General features: G+C 38.6%; 1 protein-coding gene across 2 annotated transcripts in view; it reads left to right on the top strand.

Moving 5' to 3' along the window:
• FNDC1 (fibronectin type III domain containing 1) overlaps positions 1 to 20,319 on the top strand; it is a 541,793-nt gene that overhangs the window by 305,437 nt on the left and 216,037 nt on the right. Inside the window, exon 13 of one of the 2 annotated variants that reach the window (XM_044054698.1) lies at positions 12,037 to 12,096. The exons of the other annotated variant lie outside the window; for it this stretch is intronic. Coding sequence (XP_043910633.1) covers positions 12,037 to 12,096 — 60 coding nt within the window. The remainder of the gene's footprint in view (positions 1 to 12,036; positions 12,097 to 20,319) is intronic. 2 annotated transcript variants of the gene reach the window in all.

The following is a 20,319-nucleotide window of genomic DNA, read 5'->3' as shown; positions in this document are numbered from 1 at the left end:
ATAAATATCATATGCCCTTAAAAGATTAAGTAATATTTCAGACACTGAATTTAACAATATTGCTGACTGCATTAAAAGTATTACTTCACAATTCAGCTTCATATTATAGGGTGGTAACCACAGGACAGTGAACAATGATTACACGAGTGAGCCTTGTCATAGCATAGGCCATTAAGAATGGGATGTAAGTACATGACTAATATCCAGTTAACTGTCATGTGGAGGGGGTATTAATTTTGTCATGCTGCCCAAGTACCACTTAGTTGACACAACAACTGGAGTCAAGCACAAGGAATGATTAGAACAAGCATTATTTTATGCCAAGGAGAACACTGTATTCTACCAAGGGTATGTGGAGGCAGTCATAGACATTTAATCAAGTCTTGCAGGCATTGTATAGTACTGATTCTCTACCACCAAACTGAGAGGAAATAAAACATTATAAAATCTGAGCCAGGACCCAACGCATGCCTACCATGATCTGTTCAGAAGTTGACAACACCAGTAAAGTGACCCACCCTTAAAAAGAAGAGGACACCACCCACAAGGTGATATGGGTCCTATCATTAAGTATGATGGGAGACTGAATAGATGAATAAGGTGTTGGCAGGCTAGATGGGCAGGCTATTAACAGTGAACATGTTCTTGTTTGACTTCTTCAACCATCTTTTTCCATTTTCTACAAGTGGACAAAGTGTTGCTTCAACAGTCACCATCTGTCTTGACCCAACAACACTCTACCACCTTCTCTGACAATTATTCCTGAGTGTTGTAGGTTTTCTCTTGACACAATCAATCCATTTGCTGGATGTCCTTATTTCCTCTTGGCTACTTCTTGTCTGCCCAAAATCTTCTTCACCAGATTGTATTTTGCTTTCCTGCTGATATGTCCAAACCACTGTAGTCTGCTATCTTTGACCATCTCTACAATTGGAGCTACTTGGGCTTCTTCTCTGATGTCCTCATTTCTTCGTCTGTCCCACTGTGTGAATCCTACCATTCATCTCAGGCACTTCATCAACATTACGTCTAGCTTCTTCAACTGCTCTGCCTTTATTGCCCAGGTTTCTGTACCATACAGCAGTACTGGTCACACTGCTGTTTTGCTGACCTTACATTTCAGCTCCTTCGGCAGTCTTCTGCCACACATTAGCCATGTCTCTCTTTGGGCCATCTCATTCTAGCTTTGGCCTCCTCATTCAGTCTTCCCTTTTCCTCCATTACCCCTCCAAGATACATGAAGCTGTTAACCTGTTCCACTATTTCCCTTCTATCTCACTTCTCAGCTTCTTCTGTCTTCCTCATTTGCTGCTATTCCAGTTGTCTTATCTCTAGACAGTTTCATCACGTGCCTTCAGTTTTCCATTTCTTTTCCCTATCATTTGCTGAAATTCTTGTTCAGAATCTGTCTGCAAAGCCACACTAAGTTTGTTGATCTCTCCCCACTGACCTGTTTGCTAATGTACTCCATCACCATTATGAACAGCAGCTGCCTCAGAGGTGAATTGTGATGCATACCATCTCCCACTGGGAACCCCTGTATGAGTCTGAGCAGTGTTTGTACTTATGTCTTTGGGTCTTTGTACGTAGCCTGCAATAATTATACCAATGCTTTTTGGACTTCAAACAATCACAGGACTGTCCAAATCAGCTTACTTGGACTTTGTCATATGCTTTCTTTAACTCTTGAATACCCACTTGGACTCTTTCCTTATATCTAGCTTCTTGTCAATTATATATCTCATTACAAACATTAGATCAGTTATGCTGGATCCTGATATGAGTCTGAACTGCTCATCTCCATTCTTACTTTCTACTACCTGTGTATTAATTTATCACTCATCCTCTACAGAACCTTCATGTAGTGTGATAGGAGTTTGATACCACTATACTGCCCACATCTGTGAAAGCCCCATTTGTTCTTGTAAACTGGCACTAGGATTCTTATTCTCCAGTTATATAGGATATGCTTTTCTCTCCATACTGCTGTGAGTACCCTCTGGAGAGATTTCTCTATTAGCTTGCCCAATACCGTGATCATGTCTGTAGTAATTACATTTGAGCTTGCTGCTTTCCCTGACTTCATTTTCCTTAGTGATGTTCTTACTTCTTCTAGGATGGGTGCCTCTTCTTTTTTCATTGCATGCTGTGTCTGGTATACTGCTGTTGGAAGGCTTTCTTCCTTTTGAAACTAATATACACACTCCATCCATCTGCCTTTGATGTCCTTTGGACTGGTTAGCAGGTTATTGCTGGCATCCCTTATGGGAAGTGTCTGATGACAATCTTTCTGTCTTTGCATTGTACCTTATACAGTTTCTTTGTGTCAGCTGTTGAGTCACTTTCCAGAAACTGAAATAGTGCCTTTTATTGCCTTGTTTTATATGTGATTGCATCTGCTCTATTAGTCTCTTTATTAGCTGACTGGTAATCCTTCTTAGACTGGCCTGTCTTTTCTATCTCCCAATTTTTCCTGTACTCCTTTCTTTTGATGATTTCCTGGACTTCTGCATTATATTATCAAAAGAAAGGAGGACAGTACATTACTGCATTATATTATCAACTGTTGTTATGTGCCATATTTCCATACCTGTCTTGGCCCCATATCTGTTCTCGAGTTGTCACATATGTTGTTTTGAGGAGCTGCCATTCTTCTTCAACTCCACCTACTTCTTCATCTTTCTGACGTGCTAAAGCCACGAGTGTTTCCTTGAACCCTTTTCCTTTCTCTCCAGTTAACTTCCCGGTCTTCAGCCTAGTCTCTGTTAACATTAGAGCCATCTCTGATCACTGCTTACAGCTGATTGTGAGTGGTTTATGCTGTGGGTGAACTGTTTTACTGAGGATGACTTTGCAATCTCTGACTCTATACCAGTGCCCTTTCCTTACTAGGAGGAAGTCTGCCTGAGTTGCGCATTGACCATTTTTGTATGTGATCTTGCAACTGTCTCTCTTTATCTGTCTCTTGCAGATCCATACATTGGCCACCATCAAGCCATTTACCATGTTTCCCCACCATGTGGCTCCAGGCAATCCTCATATCTTGCTCTGTCTGTCCAATATATGCATTCAGATCCCCCATTATCAACACCAACTCATGTTGTCCTGCTTCATCTAGTAGGTCTTGCAACTACTTTCTAAATGAGCTCTTTCTTTTCTTTGGTATCACAACCCCTGCTGTGGGTCATAGGATGAGATTATGAATGCTGCCCTATCCTTACACACTGGAACACAATTCCCATACCACTTCTAGTCTGTCCTGCGCCCTGAGTAGTAGACTGTGTATTCCAAGCCAAGCGGCTTTCCTGAACTGCACTTCCATCTTGTCTCCTGGATACAGACGATGTCCAGCCTCTTCCTTAGCATCATGTCTTCCACTTTCAGGCTGTGGTCTGTCAGTGAATCTAATGTAGCAATGCTTAGTTCATGTTTGGTATAAACCACTCATAGTTAACATTTTCACCTATATTATCACTAGCAAACACCCATGTGCCTTAATTCAATATGACCAAATCATCTAGACCAAATTTTTACACTGTGGCTAGTGACAATACAGGTGAAAATGTTAACTATGAATGGTTTATACCAAACACATTGTGCATGGAAGGCAAATATTTTAACCATTATGGCAATTGTTTCCTATCCTTATCTCAACTATGTCAGAGTAGATTTTATTTTATTTTATTTATTTATTTTACATTTGTTGACCGGGCTAGTCTAGCTGGATACATGTCCATTTTCAGTAGAGGCCCGGGGAGAAAAGCTCCATGTTGAGTAAAACAAGCCATTAACAAATGATATACAAAATAACAATATAGAATAAAAAACACCACATTAAGTACAATCATGAAAAAGTATACAGAAGAATACAGAAAAATAGAGTCAAGGAAGAAGTATCAATTAGTTGTATACAAAAACTGAGCATAAAAATGTATATATATTTTTTTATTAAAGTATAAGGCATGGCCAGAGCAATAAACATAGATGAAATATTGATATCTATGTGAAGAATTCAGTACATCCTGAGCAGAGTTAGAAGAGAAGGCTAGATAAAGCAGGAGGTTGTAGGTGGGAGGAAGCAGCAGTTAGTCAGGGATAGAACAGGAGCATAACCAGTGAGTCATGAGAGGAAGCTTAAGCTCCTTTTTGAAAAGAATATGAGAGCAGAGAGTTGTAAGTTCAGAGGGAAGAGCATTCCAAAGCTTACCAATGGAATTGCAGAAGAGGGAGTCTCCTGCCAAATTGTTGGATCTGTAGGTGTTAATCAGAAGTTTATTAGAAGAGCGTAGGTTTTTTGGATTTTGGTAGAGGGTAAGGAGGCTTGCAAGAATAGGAGTATTGGAGGATTGCTGTAGGGTTTTGTGGGCAATTATAAGCTGAGAAAAGTGGAGATGGTGTAGAAACTCTAACCAATCAAGTTGTTTAAGATTTAGACAGTGATGAGTTCAAAAAGGGAAGGCAGCAGCAAATCTGGCAATATTATTATAGGATACAGTCAGCTTGTTAATGTTGGCTTTAGAAAGGTTTGTATAAATGGGTGAGGCATAGAGTAATGTAGAGATGAGATGTGTTCTGGCTATAGCAGTCCTGGCTGTTGGAGTAAGAAAGGGTTTGATTCTATAGAGGAGTCCAAGTTTCTTGTTGATTGTTTTTATTGTACTGTTAATATGTGTGTCAAAATTGAGGTTGTTGTCTATAGTTATTCCTAGGAGTTTGGTTGTGCGGTCTGGAGAGATAACAGTACCATCGTTAGATGTAAGTGTAAAATGGATGGGGGTGGACTTACGGGTTGGGGAGAAGAGAAGAAGTTTAGTTTACTTTGGATTTAGAAGGAGGCAACGTTTTGTAAACCATTGTTCAACAGTATTAAATGCATTCTGGGTGATGTTCTGCAGGTCGATTTGAGAAGTAGCTGAGCAGATAATAGTGGAGTCATCTGCATACTGAATGCAGGCAGAATGTGGAATTGCTGACTGAAGATCATTAATATAGATAGAAAATAGGAGAGGGCCTAATATGGAGCCCTGAGGGACACCCAGGGAGATAGGTAAGAAATTAGAAAGATTATTGTGCCAAAGTACTGCTTGTTTTCTGTTATCGAGGTAGGATTTGAACCAGTTGATGGCTAATGGATCTATCGAAAGTGATTTCATAATATGCAAGAGCAGCTGATGATGAACCATGTCAAAGGCTTTGGATAAATCAACGAAAATTGCAGGGGAAAGAAGGCCATTGTTACGTTTGTTGTTGATACAATCTGTAAATGATAGCAGGGCAGTGGTGTTACTGTGGTAGGGTCTAAAACCATGTTGACAGTTTGCCAGTAGTTTATTTTGGAGAAGGCGGTTTAGAAGTTGCTTCTGTATACATTTTTCCATAATTTTTGCCAGAGGAGATAGTAAGGCTATAGGATGAAAGTTGGAATATTCACTAGAGTTCCCACCTTTGTGTAGAGGAATAATGTAAGAAATTTTCCAGATGGATGGGATATATCCTTCACTGATAGTTCTATTAATAAGAATGGATATGGGGTAGGCAATGGGTCTGGCAGCAATTTGAAGGTATTCTGCTGGGAGTTGGTGAGCAGAAGGGGTGGAAGGTTTCAGTTTTAGTAGAAGAGAGCTTATAGTAGAAGTAGGGACTGGTTGAAATTGAAAGCATGGAGGAGGATTTAAAGGTCGTTAGGCAGATTTGATGTGTCTGGTGAAAGATGGCTAGCAAGAGATTGGATGGTGTTGGTAAAGAATGAATTAAAGGAGTTGGCAGTTTGAATGGGATTGTCTGGGTTAGAGCCTAGAGGGTTAGGGGTGGTAGACTGACCTGGGTGCAGAAGTTTGTTAATGCTGTTCCAAAACATTTGAGGCTTATTAAGATGGGTTTGCAGTATTTGAAGGTAGTAGTTCTTTTTATCTAGCACTATGGCTATTTTAGTATTATTTCTTAGTTGTTTAAAAATTAAGTGATCTAGTGGGTTTTTAGTAGCACGCCATTTAGCCCAGGCTTTGTTTCTCAGATGGATTTTATGCCTAGTAGTATTTGAGAGCCAGGGTGCTGGTTTAGCTTTGCATCTAATAGAGCGTAATGGGGCATGGTGGTTCAGGATGGATAAGAATGTGGTATTAAAATAGGCTACTGCTTCATCAAGTGGAAGATGTTTTAGTGGAGACCAATTACATTGTTTAAGTTCTGTCAGGAACAGATCATGTTTAAATTGTTTTTTTGCAGCGAACAGTCCTGGCAATGTTGGAATGAGTGAGGTTGGTTTTAGATCTGATAAAGTAGGTTAGGGAGTGGTCACTTAGATCATCTGGGAGGATCCCTACATTGTAGGTTTGAAGAGGATTATTAGTAAGTATCCAGTCCAAGGTAGTTACTTTGTTGGTGGGTCTGTGAGTTCTAGTTGAGGAGTTAATAGTTTGAATAAAGCCATATAAGTTAATATGGTTGGAAGGGTTACTACTGTTACAGGACTGCCAGTCAATATTGAAGTCTCCTAAGATTATTGTTTCCTGTGGGAGGTTAATAGAACACCAATTTAGGATATTTTCAAGGGTATTAATATTATTTCCTGGTGGTAGGTATAAACAGATGACATTAATAGCTTTACTAGGGTTGACCTGGAGTTTAGTGATAAGTAGTTCAGCTGAGTTGTCTAAAGGTGGGTTAAGATCTATGGTACTGATTTGTAGTTTGGTTTTATAGAGGATTGCAACCCCTCCTCCCTTTTTAGCAGTACGGTCTCCTCTGATGATATTTTAACCAAGAGGGGTAACTTCATTATCTTTGACTGTGGGTTTTAGCCAAGTTTCAGATAGGCAAAGGATATCAAAATGGAGGACATCTAGGAGGGCATGGAGGTGTGGGATTTTATTATTAACGCTGCATATATTCAGATGTGCTATAAGGAGAGAGTTTGCAGTTATGGGGGTACTGGCAATTAAAGTACATTTATCAGTGGTAGAGGTATGTTTAGGACCAGGGTTTGGATATATGTCTCCATCTAGTAGGGAGTGAAGGTATGTGATATGTTTGTGGTAAAGTAACTTGTAAGAGTAGTAGGGAAGTTTTTATTATTGGGATTGTTATATTTAATTGGTGCTAGTCTGTGATATTTAGGAAGTGTATAGTTGGGTGTGGATGTAATGTTTAGAGAGATTGCAGTAAAGGCTAGAGGTACTGTAGAAGTATGTTTAGAGGGAAAGAGGGTGGAGGAGTAGAGTGGTTGTTCATAAGAGGTTAAGAGATAGGTAGTAAAAAGAGAAGGAAGAAGTGTGAGTAAGAGAAGTAGTTGAATATAGAGTTGGAAGTGGGATTTTGGCATTGTGGAGTTAATGTAAGGGGATTGAGTGAGTGGTGTGGGAGGTAAGTTGGTGTGGTGATGTCTTTAGAGATGGGAGTGAGTGAGACAGTTAATTAGAGGTGGGTGTGACTAATTATATAGTGATGTCTAAGGTGCGGTGTGATAATGATGTGAGCACTGGTATTGGTGCAGTGATAGAGGGGGTGTGGTCTTGGTGGAATAAGGGTAGGAGTAGTGGGAGCGGGTGGGAATAGGGGGCAGGGTAGGGGAGCGGAGTGAGCCCGCAGGGCGAACGAAGCGGGACGAGACAAGGAGTCTTGTTGAGACAAGGAGTCTTGTGTCAAGAGAGACAATCAGTGAGATAGAGAGGTAACAGGTGAGTATCAGGCGGAAAGAGTAGCAGGGAGGTGAGAGGCTTAGCAGTGGGAGATTTAAGATGCTTCGAGGGGAGAGTAGAGATAAGAGACACTTGGGCACAGTAAGATGGGAAGAGATAGAGTAGAGCTAGGGCTAGAAAATTAGAAAGGATAACTTAGTACACAAAGAGCTTTAAAATAAACCGAGGGTGTAGCTAGTGAGTTATAAAATACAGCTTAGAGATGTATGAAAAACAGCAAGTGAGAAGGCGCCACCTAGTGGGCAGTCGCCATAATTCCAGTATAAGCAGCACCTGGGGTAATTCCAGGCTAAGGGAGATGAGGAGATGATATACACATTTATATTACTTTAAAACCAAAATATATTTATACAGAAAAGGTAATAAGAGATCTGGGGACCCAGGTAGATAGTAATCTCTCCTTTGGCAATCATATTGCCAAAGTAGTTAAGAAATCCTTCTATGTGGCCCATCTAATTACTAAGGGGTTCGCATCTAGAAATAAAGAGGTTATAGTACCCCTCTACTCATCACTCATCAGACCCATCATAGAGTACAATGCCCCATTTGGGATCTACCTCACAAGACACTTCCAACAGATGGAAAGACTGCAAAAGCATCTCACAAAGAGGATTACTGGCCTCAAACATATGTCCTATGCAGCCCGACTGAAAAAACTCCAGCTGTACTCAGTGGCATATCGCTTACTCAGAGGTGATCTCTGCCTGACTTACAAAGCCATGTCCAACTCAGAATTGATGGACATGCTCCACCTAAAGAAATCCAAGTCACTGTGAGCCACGCACTTTAGTGAGCTAAACCTCGCCACAACAATACATAGAACTTGCTGGAGGGATAGATTCCTGTCACAGAGACTCCCCATGCTTTGGAACAAAATTCCTAACTACATTAGGCAGAGCCCCTCACTAACACTCTTCAAGAGAAGCCTTGACGAGTGGATGGGTAACAGAAAATATACCCCTGGGATCACTTCATTGGCTCTGCTTGACAGAGGCTCAGTTAATTAATCAATGGGGCAGCGAAAGCCGACACACTCTGGCTAGGCTTAAAAATGCCCTTGGGCAGATAGCCTAGTACCTACCTATGAACCTATGAACCTATTCCAGCAGCCATTTCAACGTATTGCAAATGTGTTAAGACAGTGCATGCATACACTCAAAAATGATAAAAATGTGGTCTTTTACCAAAATGAATTATACAAATATAGGTTTGTCTCCATGGCACATTAGACTGCAGTATTTGGTAATGCAAACATTGACTGCAAATATGAACACCTGCTGTTCAAAACTGCATGTTCAAAGCTGTGACTATGAGAATGAGAGGACAAGTAGCATGTGACTGCAGAGCTTAGAAACAGGAATAAAGCTAAACAGTAATAAAGCTAATAGAGAAATAAGTCTTATGTGAACAGGATAATGAAAATTAGAAGCATATAATTAAAACCTATTTTACCGAGATTTTGAAGATTTAGATGGACATTTGGCTGCATCTATTATAAATCTTATTGGGTAAATCAGCTTATTTCTGATGTGTGTATTAAACTCATCAGGAAAACATCCTAATAAATGTCTTGAAAATAAGAAACTGTGAAATTGTGACAGATATCCTGGATGAACATCAAAGCATTTTTAAATGACCATTATAAAATACAGAGATGTTTGCTAATGTGTATTTATATGAATGTCCAAAATATCTGAAAGCATAAATGTGAGGCAGACAAAACTGGGACACTAACAACATAACTCAAGAAAAAATAAAAGAAAAAATCGGCCATAATAGTTTGCACATTATTTTGTGGACTTGGGTTGGTTAAACACAGATGTATTTATTATTAACAACTTCTTTAACAGTCAGTTGTATGTCACCACTTCAGAAGGTAGCAGGACTGCAAATGAATCATAAGGGATGTGTTAAATGCAGCTCTAGTATTTACTGGTCTAGCTTGCTTTTTTTAAGTGGGTAAATCGAATAAGATATGGTTTTGCCTACTACTACAAAAGGAAATAAGATTAGCAGGTTTTACTGATTATATTTAGCATGTTTGTCAAGTGTTTTCTACAGACACAAAATTATTGCATAGCATACCTTTTGTACTTCAAATGGACTTACACAGAATATGCTGACACTAAAAGTAAGCCTTTAATTCAATGCATAGTCATATATTTCATAGACATACAAGAGGTTCTCCTGTTCGATTCACGGCTGGAGTGCCTTCTGTGTGGAGTCTGCATGTCCTCCCCGTGGTTGATTGGCCTTTGAAAGACATGCGTGAATGGGCGCACCTACGCTGAAGGTTGGGCATCGGGTTGGCAACTCGGCACCATAAAAATCGACTGCCAATCATTAGTGGACCGGAATTCCGCTGTGGCGACCCTTAACCAGGAAAAGCCGAAAAGACAAGCAAACAACACTAACAGAGAGCAGACTAGCTTTCTTTCCATTTACAGCAATGGAATGATAAAACAGCTTTATTTTATATTTAGTCAGAGTAGATCCAGAAAATATAACAGTCAGAAATGTTGTTGTTGTTGTTTGTCTTTCGGCTTTTCCTGGTTAGGGGTCGCCACAGCGGAACTGTAGTCCGTTAATGATTGGCAGTAGATTTTCACGAACGCCGAGGTGCCAGCTCGCTGTTCAACCTTCACCGAAGGCACATAACAGTCAGAAACACAGATGATCTTATTTATCTTTGTAAAAATAGGTAAGATAAATCCCCAAGCATCTGAACTAAAATGTAATGATTTAATTTGCATATGCTGGTAGTACAAAAGTCAGCAATTGTCTATTAAGTAAATATGTTTATAATACTAAGCAAGAAACAACTATTAATAATTTAACAGTATTTGTACAGTAGTAGTAATGTGCTGGTAAACTGAATAAACTTGCCAAAGACATCATGTTTTAACTGATCTTCTACATGTGGGTAGCCCTGGGAGGATCAGATAGCATAGTGCTTGATAGTCCAAGTATCTGTAAGTACTGTTTTATTTCTCCAGATACTCTGCTAGAGTCCTATTTAGAAAGGAATGCTGCACATAAGATTAACTTTATTGTACTGTGTAAAAGCAAGTTTGAAAGGCAAACATTATGCTGGGCTGCATACTATCTTAAATGACAAAAACTACATTTATTTTCCAAACTTTATTTAGTTGCCAATAAATATGATTTTAAAGTCACAATGCTGACACCAGTGATTGCTTTGTTTGTTACCTACAGCCATGCATTTTACATTTGTGGAGAATGTAGGCAAAAACTGCTGTTTTTTCCTTCTCCCGTATAGTAACGTTACCAAAATCTGCCTGCTTCCTTAACTTATATTTCCCACTAGAGGAAGTGTTTAGTGTGCATAGTATAACTACAGAAGAAAACTACTATGTTCATTTATTCTGAGTGTAGCTGATTCTGTGTAAGAGAATAACTCCTAGGGAAATTCATTTGAAAATTTCTTGCTGGAATCCAATCAGTTTCTTAACGCAGTCACTGGAAACCTATGTGTGTCTTTTTTTCAGACGTATCTGTATTACATGAAATCACACATTCTTTTTCCACGCCAACCTATTTACAGTAAACAGAAAAATACTAATTTATGAGCATTTGAATTCCTGGAAATGTACATTAGAAAAGTGCTAACATGTTAGAACATGATTAAGAAGCATTTTGTCTTATGATCATATGACATGTTAGTGAAGGAAAAATGACAATGAAAGAATTATTGTAGCTGAATCAATATCAGTAAACTGAACATTCCTTGACCAGCAATCCAGTTTAAAGTAGGATGCCTGATTTACTTTCTGAGATTCACCATGAGCAATTCATTCAACACCTGCATGCATGGTCCTGCATCCTTAACGTTATATGATCATTGTTGAAATTGATTCATCTTAGCTGAGCACTTCATCCTTGCACATGTAGGGTAGCATTGTGGCAAAGTTTATAGCACAGATGGAAAATGGAGATTAATGCTAGAGGAGTTTAATGGTCTTGCTCCAGTATGTGAATTTACCGCTATGTAATTCTTCCAGTCTTACTTTTTAAAGGAATGTTGAATCAATATCAGTCAATGGCTATTACTGCAAAGTTGATGTATTTAAATTAGTAGCAACAGCCATTATTTTTTTTAAATTCCATCAAAAAAGACTGTTGACAGGAAAAGTAAGACACCTTATACAATGATGTTCTTCTAAAAATATTTGCATACGTTTCCATAAGTACTTTGATTTCTGCATTTCATGTGATGAGTTGTGCATACATATGCTTATGAGCGTGAATATTCTTTTAAAAAAGTAAAACACAAGACAATGTTGATTGTAAAACTGCTGTACAATTTTTCCCTGGCCAGAGGAAGATTACTCAGGAATGGACACTATGGACTCACTGGATACTTCAGTTATTGAAGAAGGTACTGCTTTGATGTGTGTGCAAAAGTCTTGGTCATGCTTTCATAAACAAACAATTTGGCACCCTGTTGAAGTGTCAAGACTCATAATAGTAAGCCATGAAATACTACAAAAAGGACAAAAACACAGGAAACCAGCAAATGCAAACATTGCTTTTCTCTTTTAAACTTGGCATAGCTGGCAAGAAAGCTTCCAAGCACCAACCCTTGATGTGGGGAGCAAGACCCCCAACCTCTGGACTTACACACACACACATACACTATATATCTATATCTATATATATATATATATATATATATATATATATATATATATATAGACACATACATACACATATATATCTATATCTATCTATATATATATATATATATATATATATATATATATATATAAATATGTATCTATATATATATATATATATATATATATATATATATATAGATAGATATATATAATATATATATGATCTCTACCAACTCCAAACTCACCATACCTCAGTGAAAAAAGGATATTATGAGAAACAGCACTTTCTGACATAATACAAGTCCACACTTTTGATTATTCACTAAAGAGTCTTGGCATTTCAAATGGTTACCAAATCGCTCACATTGGCTGCATTTGGATATTCAACAACAAAGCATGATGCTTTTAACATAAATTATGCAAGCTTCAGCATAAATGTAGACCATTGCATCATTACATAGAACAGCATCATATTTGTTAACAAGATAATTTGCAAGTAAATCATGCCTGAGTAGGACATTTCTAGTTACTGCTTACAGGTATTTTATAAGTTAGGACTACTGTCTGACTTCTTTTTCTTATGCTTTGCCACTATGTTGCAGTCAGTGAATCCTGTAAGACAAATTAGAGTAAATTCAAGTTATTGCATTGGATGGATGCACTGTAGAAAATGTGTTCTTTTTATAATGATGTTTTGTGCCTCCATGCCACACACACACACACACACACACACACACACACACACACACACACACACACACACACACACACACACACATCAAGCTTTATTCTCCTGGTTGGACCATTCATTCCTTACCATATTTTAGTGCTGGGATAACACACTGGTTGAGTGAGTACAGCTGTCACCTCACAGCAAGAGGTTCTCTGGTTCAGATCTTGACTGGAGTACTTTCTGAAAGGGGTCTTCAGAAGGGATTTGTTTTCCTTCCACATCCAAAAAGCATGTGATATATGTGTGAGTGTGTGTGTGTGTGTGTGTGTGTGTGTGTGTGTGTGTGTGTGTGTGTGTGTGTGTGTGTGTGTGTGTTACAGGAGGATGGCCTGGCAATCAAGTTCCATTCTCTACTTGCTTAACAAATTCCTTGGATGGCATTGGCTGTTCATAGGGTCACAATAGGAGGTAGAAATGACTCAACTGAACTGGATAAATGCCAGGAGCAAGAAGTGATGGTCAGGGATCATGGCCGTTATCACACACAGGTAAGAAAATGTTTTCAGTACGCCTTGTAATGATTGCATAAATCTTTTTTAAACCTATGGCCTGCATCTCATCCCTGTGATGCTAATCACTGCTTTCAAAGCCATGGCAAAGACCTGATGTCATACATCCCTTAGCTGTCCCTGATCTTCAGGGATGATCCTGTATTTACCTCACAATTTTGACAGATAATGTACTGAGGTGTAACGTGTAGGTCCTTCCTAAAAACGTGTTCTTTTTTTTCTTTTCTTTTTTTTTTTTTATGAGACATTGGTAGTTTACATTCATCAATAAAGGCAGTCATTAAAATTATTGATTTATTTACTTAATGATTGGAATCACCCAGCTAAGCTAAGCATTCCTTTCAGTGGAGTCCTGAGGCAAGAATATCTATATAAGAACAGTAAAGTTATAAATTAATAAATAATATGAGAAACGTGAGTATACCAGCAATGAAACTAAATTTAAGAAACAATTTGAGAAACCTCTGCTTCTGGGAAAAATATACATAAGCCTTAAGAGTGAGAAACTAGATTTTAAAATGTATAAAAATAGAGTTATTGAAGTAGGGGATAATGTATGAGATCAGAGTTAGGGGAGAATGAAGAAAATATATATTTTAAGGTAAGGGAATATTCTGTGAGGTAGGGATGGAGGATGCTAGGAGACTGAACATACAGATGCATACCTGGCTCTTCTAGCACAAGGACCATTCTTTGATGTGGCAACCCATCTCCTCAGCTGTTTGTTTAAAGAGCAAAAATAAAAAAAGGTCCCATATGTAACTCTGGCATTCCAACTTGGATCCCTAACCTCTCCCCACTTTCTCAAATTGTACCCCTTGATGTCTTGCACCCAGGGTGGCTGCCTCCTTTACCCCACCCTAACTGCACTTTTGTAAGCAGTCATTTGAACAGAGGGATAAAGAATATTACAGACTTTGTGAATTGCTTTTGCTTCAGAAAATGCATGCTAATTAACATCTTTTTATTCTGTTAATTTGAGACACTTTACCTTTATTATTTTTGGCTATATCTCTCATTCTGAAAATTGGGTTGGAAAACTAACAGTCTACACAGCATGCAAATAAATAATAACAGTCCTTTGCCAGTGCCAGATATTGCTTTACTTAGGTGCTTCTCACAGTTCCTGGCACTCTGACTGTGTGGCATCATGTAGTTTATGTTATTCCCATTAGTATACCTGTACAATATACACAACTGATTGAACTTTTAAAACCAATGTGTGATCAGATATAAAATAATGCAGTTACTTAGATCAACACCATTAAAAGGTGCAAAGCAGATCTATGTATGTATGCATGTGAAACTTTGTTGCATCGTTATTTTAACTGTTTCATATGCTTTTCCTTTGCTTTGTTTATTTTTTGCCTAATTAATAGTAGTAATTAGTATTCCGACAGCATACGGTGAATAATGACTCCACATTTTATTCTCTTGTTTCTTGTCAGCTGGCATTCTAATTATTCATTTTGCTCAAACTCAGCCAACATATAATGAATATGCTAAGTGACCATTCAGCTTAAGTGCTGACAATATGACCATGATGGCAATATCTGTCCACCGAGCACAGTGATATCATACCTCTCAACCTGTTGGTGCAAGAAATCTGGACAAAGCCAGAAAAAAATGGGGGGACAAAGGACCAAAAATAGGGACAGATTTTAAATATTGCATCTATTAACACAGAAACATGCTAAAATTATGGATTTTGCCTTATTATATATTTTTTGAGGGATTTTAACTCTGAAACTCGAATGTCTTTCATTATCTAGTATTATTTAATGACTTCAGTACTCAATGATTTGCCAGAAAAGCTTAAATTTTATGAGGAACAGAATAAAGATAAGAGGAAAAAATCTGGACATTCTGCGAAAATCTGGAGTACAGATTTAAGAGTGATATGCTAGTGATCTTTGAAAAGTGTGAAATCAATTAATTGTAAAATATTTTCAGTAATATCACAAAAATCTGATTATAAGATTCATCCTAGTAACCACATGTCATCCTTTTTTGATTAGGTTAGTCCCACTAGGCTAGTAACCTCATTTCTGGAGAGACCCAAGAAAGTATTTACACTTCTAAGGGAAATCTGGCCACAGCATCAAGGTATTTCGTCTGCTCTTGTCAATAAGTGACATCTTTTACATCCACCTCAGCTACCACTGACTCAAGCAGATGGGGCATCAGTTTAACATCTTATCCAAAGGACAGCACACTCAGTATAGGTTCCTTCCCCTTGTGCTGCAGTGTAGTGGCAACACTCAATCTACTTGATGTGGGAAGATGTCTGACGAGTTTTATCTGCAAGGCCATGGAGCGTATTATCATGGAACTTATAAACAAAGACATTGGCAACTTTCAAACACTGGACCCCACCCAGTTTGGGTTCGTGAAGGGCCGATCTTGTCTCCTGAACCTGATTGACTTCTTCGAATCAGTCTCCAGAGCCATGGACAAGGGGAAGGTGGTCCACACAGCCTATCTAGACCCTGCCAAGGCCTTTAACACCATCCCCCACTCTGGAATCATAGGTAAACTTACTAAGCTGGGCATTAATCCCTATGTCATCCAATGAGTTGCTAACTGGCTTATGGATAGAACCCACACTGTAAAAGTAGCCGACTGCAAATCCAGCTCCAGACAGGTGACAAGTGGAGTACCTCAGGGTTCAGTCCTGGGACGCTCTTGTTTGGCATCTACTTCTCTGAAGTACAGGCCAACACTAAGGGACTCTAGCTAACAAAGTTCGCAGATGACTGCAAACTGGGAGCCATTACTGAATCCCCAAATGCTGTGGATACTCTACAAAAGGGCCTTACAGAAACAGATACTTGGTGCCAGAGCCATGGACTCAAGCTCAATGCCAAGAAATGTATAGTTATACCCTTTGGGAAAAAACATGTACCCGTAAATTACCATATAGGTGGCAGTACACTAAACACTGAAAGTGTGATAAGAGACTTAGGGACACAGGTGGACAGTGGTCTCACCTTCGATAACCACATCACCACAACAATCAGGAAATCCTTCTATGTGGCACACCTCATCACTAAGGGATTTTCATCCAGAAAAAAGGAGGTCATTGTCCCACTGTCCTCATCCCTCATGAGACCCATTATAGAATACAATGCCCCGTTTGGTATGTACCTCTCAGGACATCTGCAACAACTGGAAAGGCCGCAGAAATACTTCCCTAAATGAATCACAGGCCTAAAGCAGATGCCCTACGTTGACCACCTTAAAAAACTCCAACTATACTCTGTTGCATATCGTCTACTCAAAGGCGATCTCTGTTTAACATACAAGGCCATGTCAAACCCAGAGCTGTTGGACATGCTACACTTAAAGAAATCCCAATCCCTCAGAGCCACACTCTCCAGGGATCTAAATCTTGTCATCACAATAAACAAAACATGCTGGAGGGATAGGTTCCTGACCCAGAGACTCCCCAGACTCTGGAATAGATTGCCTATACATGTCAAGCAGAGTACCTCTTTGGCCCTCTTTAAAAGGAACCTTGATGATTGGATGGGAGAAAGGAAATTCACCCCAGGGATCACGTCAGTTGCCCTGCTAGACAGGTGTCCAGGGAAGTAAATATTGTGGGAAGAAATAGCCAGGGAATTGTTATGGCTAGGCTTGTATAGGCCCTAGGGGTGATAGCCTAGTACCAACCTATGAACCTATGAACCTAAGAGCCTACAGCCTTCTGCACCAAGGCAAGTGCATAATTCATCTACCTGGGGTGGGAATGGAACCAAAAGCCTTCTGAGTGTGCTACCTGTTATATTGCTGAAAGCTGTATCATATATTTCCTGTTTACTGTGTATAATTGCTGCTTTGGAAATAAAATAGCTAAAGTTTCCATCTATATTGGTTTCTCTGTGCTCTTTTGCATATGACTACTTCTTGACCTAGGGGATCATCATTACTTAACCTTTCTGTACAAAGACTATACAAGAAAGAAATATAAGTGGTATTTTTCCACTGCTGTGCAGTAGCTGTGACACAAACTATGATCGAAGAAATTCTGAATGTCATGATTTTGTATGTGATTCGAGTCAGTATTTGTTCCTTGAGCTTTTGATTGGATAAAATTAACATACTAAATGGCAGACATCAGAATGCACTTTTTTCATTTTTAGGCAATATTAATGGTACAGAGCTTCATATGATAGTATTATTAATATAGACAATGTCCATAAAGTAGATGAGTATTGTACAAAAAGCCATCTCTTCTTACACGTAGTAGTAAAATGATGCATGGATTTATAGGTTTATATGCATGTACTAGGCTATTGACCATGAGAGCCTTTTTAAGCCCAGCCATGTATCCCAATTCTCTGATAAGTTCTGGTACCCTAGATAAGTGTAAGCAGGGGCATAGTAGGTGAAACATTTACAAGCAGGGGCCTGAAAGAACCATTTACAGGCTGCCTTTGTCCATTAAAGACATAGGTGTCAAACCAGGGAGAAATTTCCTATTCCCAATCCAATCATCCAAGTTGCACTTGAATTGGCTTACAGAGGAACTTTGCTTCACATGGATGGGGAGCCTGTTCCAGGGAAGGGGTAGTCTTCTGGATACATACTTGTCTCTCCAACAGGTCCTATTTATATCACAGGCAAGGTTTAAGTCTTTATCACGGGTAATTCTGGTGCTGTTTGTTTTATGGATATGCAGGAGTTCCATCAGAGTGTGGTCTTGCAGCTTTCATTACTACTGCCCTGAACTATGAACAAATCTTGTTCCCTTATCATTTCCTCCTAACACCTTTTCAGTTTGCCAGCAATTTTTCTAAAGGATAGCCTGTATGAAGTTTAAAATGGCTAGCTTATATAAATCCCACTATTACTACTGAAAGCTATATCCAACTGGCTTAAGAGAAAAAAAAAATATGCCAGTCTTGGTTCCCAGACTATGCATGAAAAGGTCTTTTACAACAGATGTGCTTAGCCTACTCTATTCTTTTTTTAGCCTTAATCTTTCAGCTGATTAGGTGCAATTAAAAATTAAAATGGAGGAAAATGTCACAGGAATGCACGAGAACTGTTCTTTGGTAATTCAGAATTTTGTCTGGTCTAAAGAGACAAGAACCAGTAAGGAGAAGTGGGTATAACAACAAAGGGTTAAATCCGTGTCTCTGCATTTACAAATCCTGGACTAAAATACACATTTACTAAAACACTTGCATGAAGCAGGAGCTCTCAGTTTTCTTGGCCCTGAAAGTGCTTTGTCCATCGAGAACACAAAAGAGAGGCAACTTGTTCCATGAAAATCCTGGTTAGCTTTTTAGTCCAATGCCAAGAGAAATAGGTAAATTGACTATAATAATCCATTTCCACCAGCAGTCCCTTATTTGTTGCATACCTCTGCATAGGGTTCTTTCTGTTCAAGCATTTTAAAGTCAATGCTCCACTTTATAAGAGTAGCCACTCCTTGTCTCTTGTATGAGGGGTAAGAAACAAAGTTCCCCAATGCAAACCCATACTTTAGCAATATAGATATTCAGTGTTAAATGTGATTCTTGTAAAGTACAAAACTGAGGCTGAGTTTCTTAGCTCTATTTACAATATCAGATGCACCACTTTTTTCTTGGAGCATTAATGGGCCATGTAGCCATATTAGTAAAACTGATAGAGTACCAAGCCCAGAAAGAAATTTTCTCATCCCTACCTAGAGCATGAGTTAAATGACTTCTTGCCATAATGATCCCGGAAACTAAAATTTCCTAATGGACTCTTTCAATGTCTAACCCATAAAAAAGTCCACTACAATGTTACAATTGAATGTAAATTCAGTTCTGAAATAAAAAAGCCTGTACTTAAATGGTTAACTATTCAATTAGAAAAAATGACATTTAACTGATAGTAGTTTGAAAAATAAAGTTCAGTTTTATAGCATAAACACAAAAAGAAAATAAATGCAGCCTAACAGAGCTATTTTCTTTGCTTTGCTTCCAAGGTGAAGGTTATAAGCTTCAGTTCAGACATGGAACAGGACTGGCCACCTGCAACCAGCACAAGAGCTAGACTGTACCATTTCAAAGTCTCCTTCTCATTTTTCCTTTTTGCATTTTTACAGTACAGTGAAAGAAATGAACAGAATGCAACAGATTCACTCTTGGTCTGGGCTCCGAGAAGGCCACAGTGCCTTATGCATGCTGTCTATGTGCCACTAATGTAAACCATTATGCCAAAAAAGTCAGATCTGTAAATCTGAAAAGAAAAAGCAGTCTACTGCAGTACAACTACTAACTTCTTATTAAGGAGCTGAACGACATTATGTTGTTGGGAAAAACAGATATACCCACAATTTAAGTGATGTCATTCATTACCCTTTGAAACATTAACTTATTGTAAAACTAAATGGAATATGGCTTTGCCTTAACATGACAATGCATTTTTACCATAGGCACATGTTTAGGAAATGAAAGAATGTAGTTCCTCCAAGCAACCTTTTAAAAATGGTTTGTTATCAAGAGACACTAATTTAAAATTTCTGTGCCTTAAGCAACAACAACAGAACCAGTCTTACTCAAACCTTCATCTTCCTGTGACTGTCTCTGATTATAATATGACCACTTCCATTCCCATTAGCTATTAGAAACCAACAACAAAACCTAGTACTGAGGAAATCTAGTTTTCCAGCCTTAAGGGTATAGTAAACACTTTCCTTAAGGAAGTGAAAACCAGTTATACAGAACAATAATAGCATATGACATGCTCAAATAAACTGT

This window comes from Protopterus annectens, chromosome 13.part0 (assembly GCF_019279795.1).
Source record: "Protopterus annectens isolate FY-2018-M chromosome 13.part0, PAN1.0, whole genome shotgun sequence".
Lineage (NCBI taxonomy): Eukaryota > Metazoa > Chordata > Ceratodontiformes > Protopteridae > Protopterus > Protopterus annectens.
The sequence above is the reverse complement of the archived record's forward strand: the minus strand, read 5'-3'. Positions and strand labels throughout refer to the sequence as shown.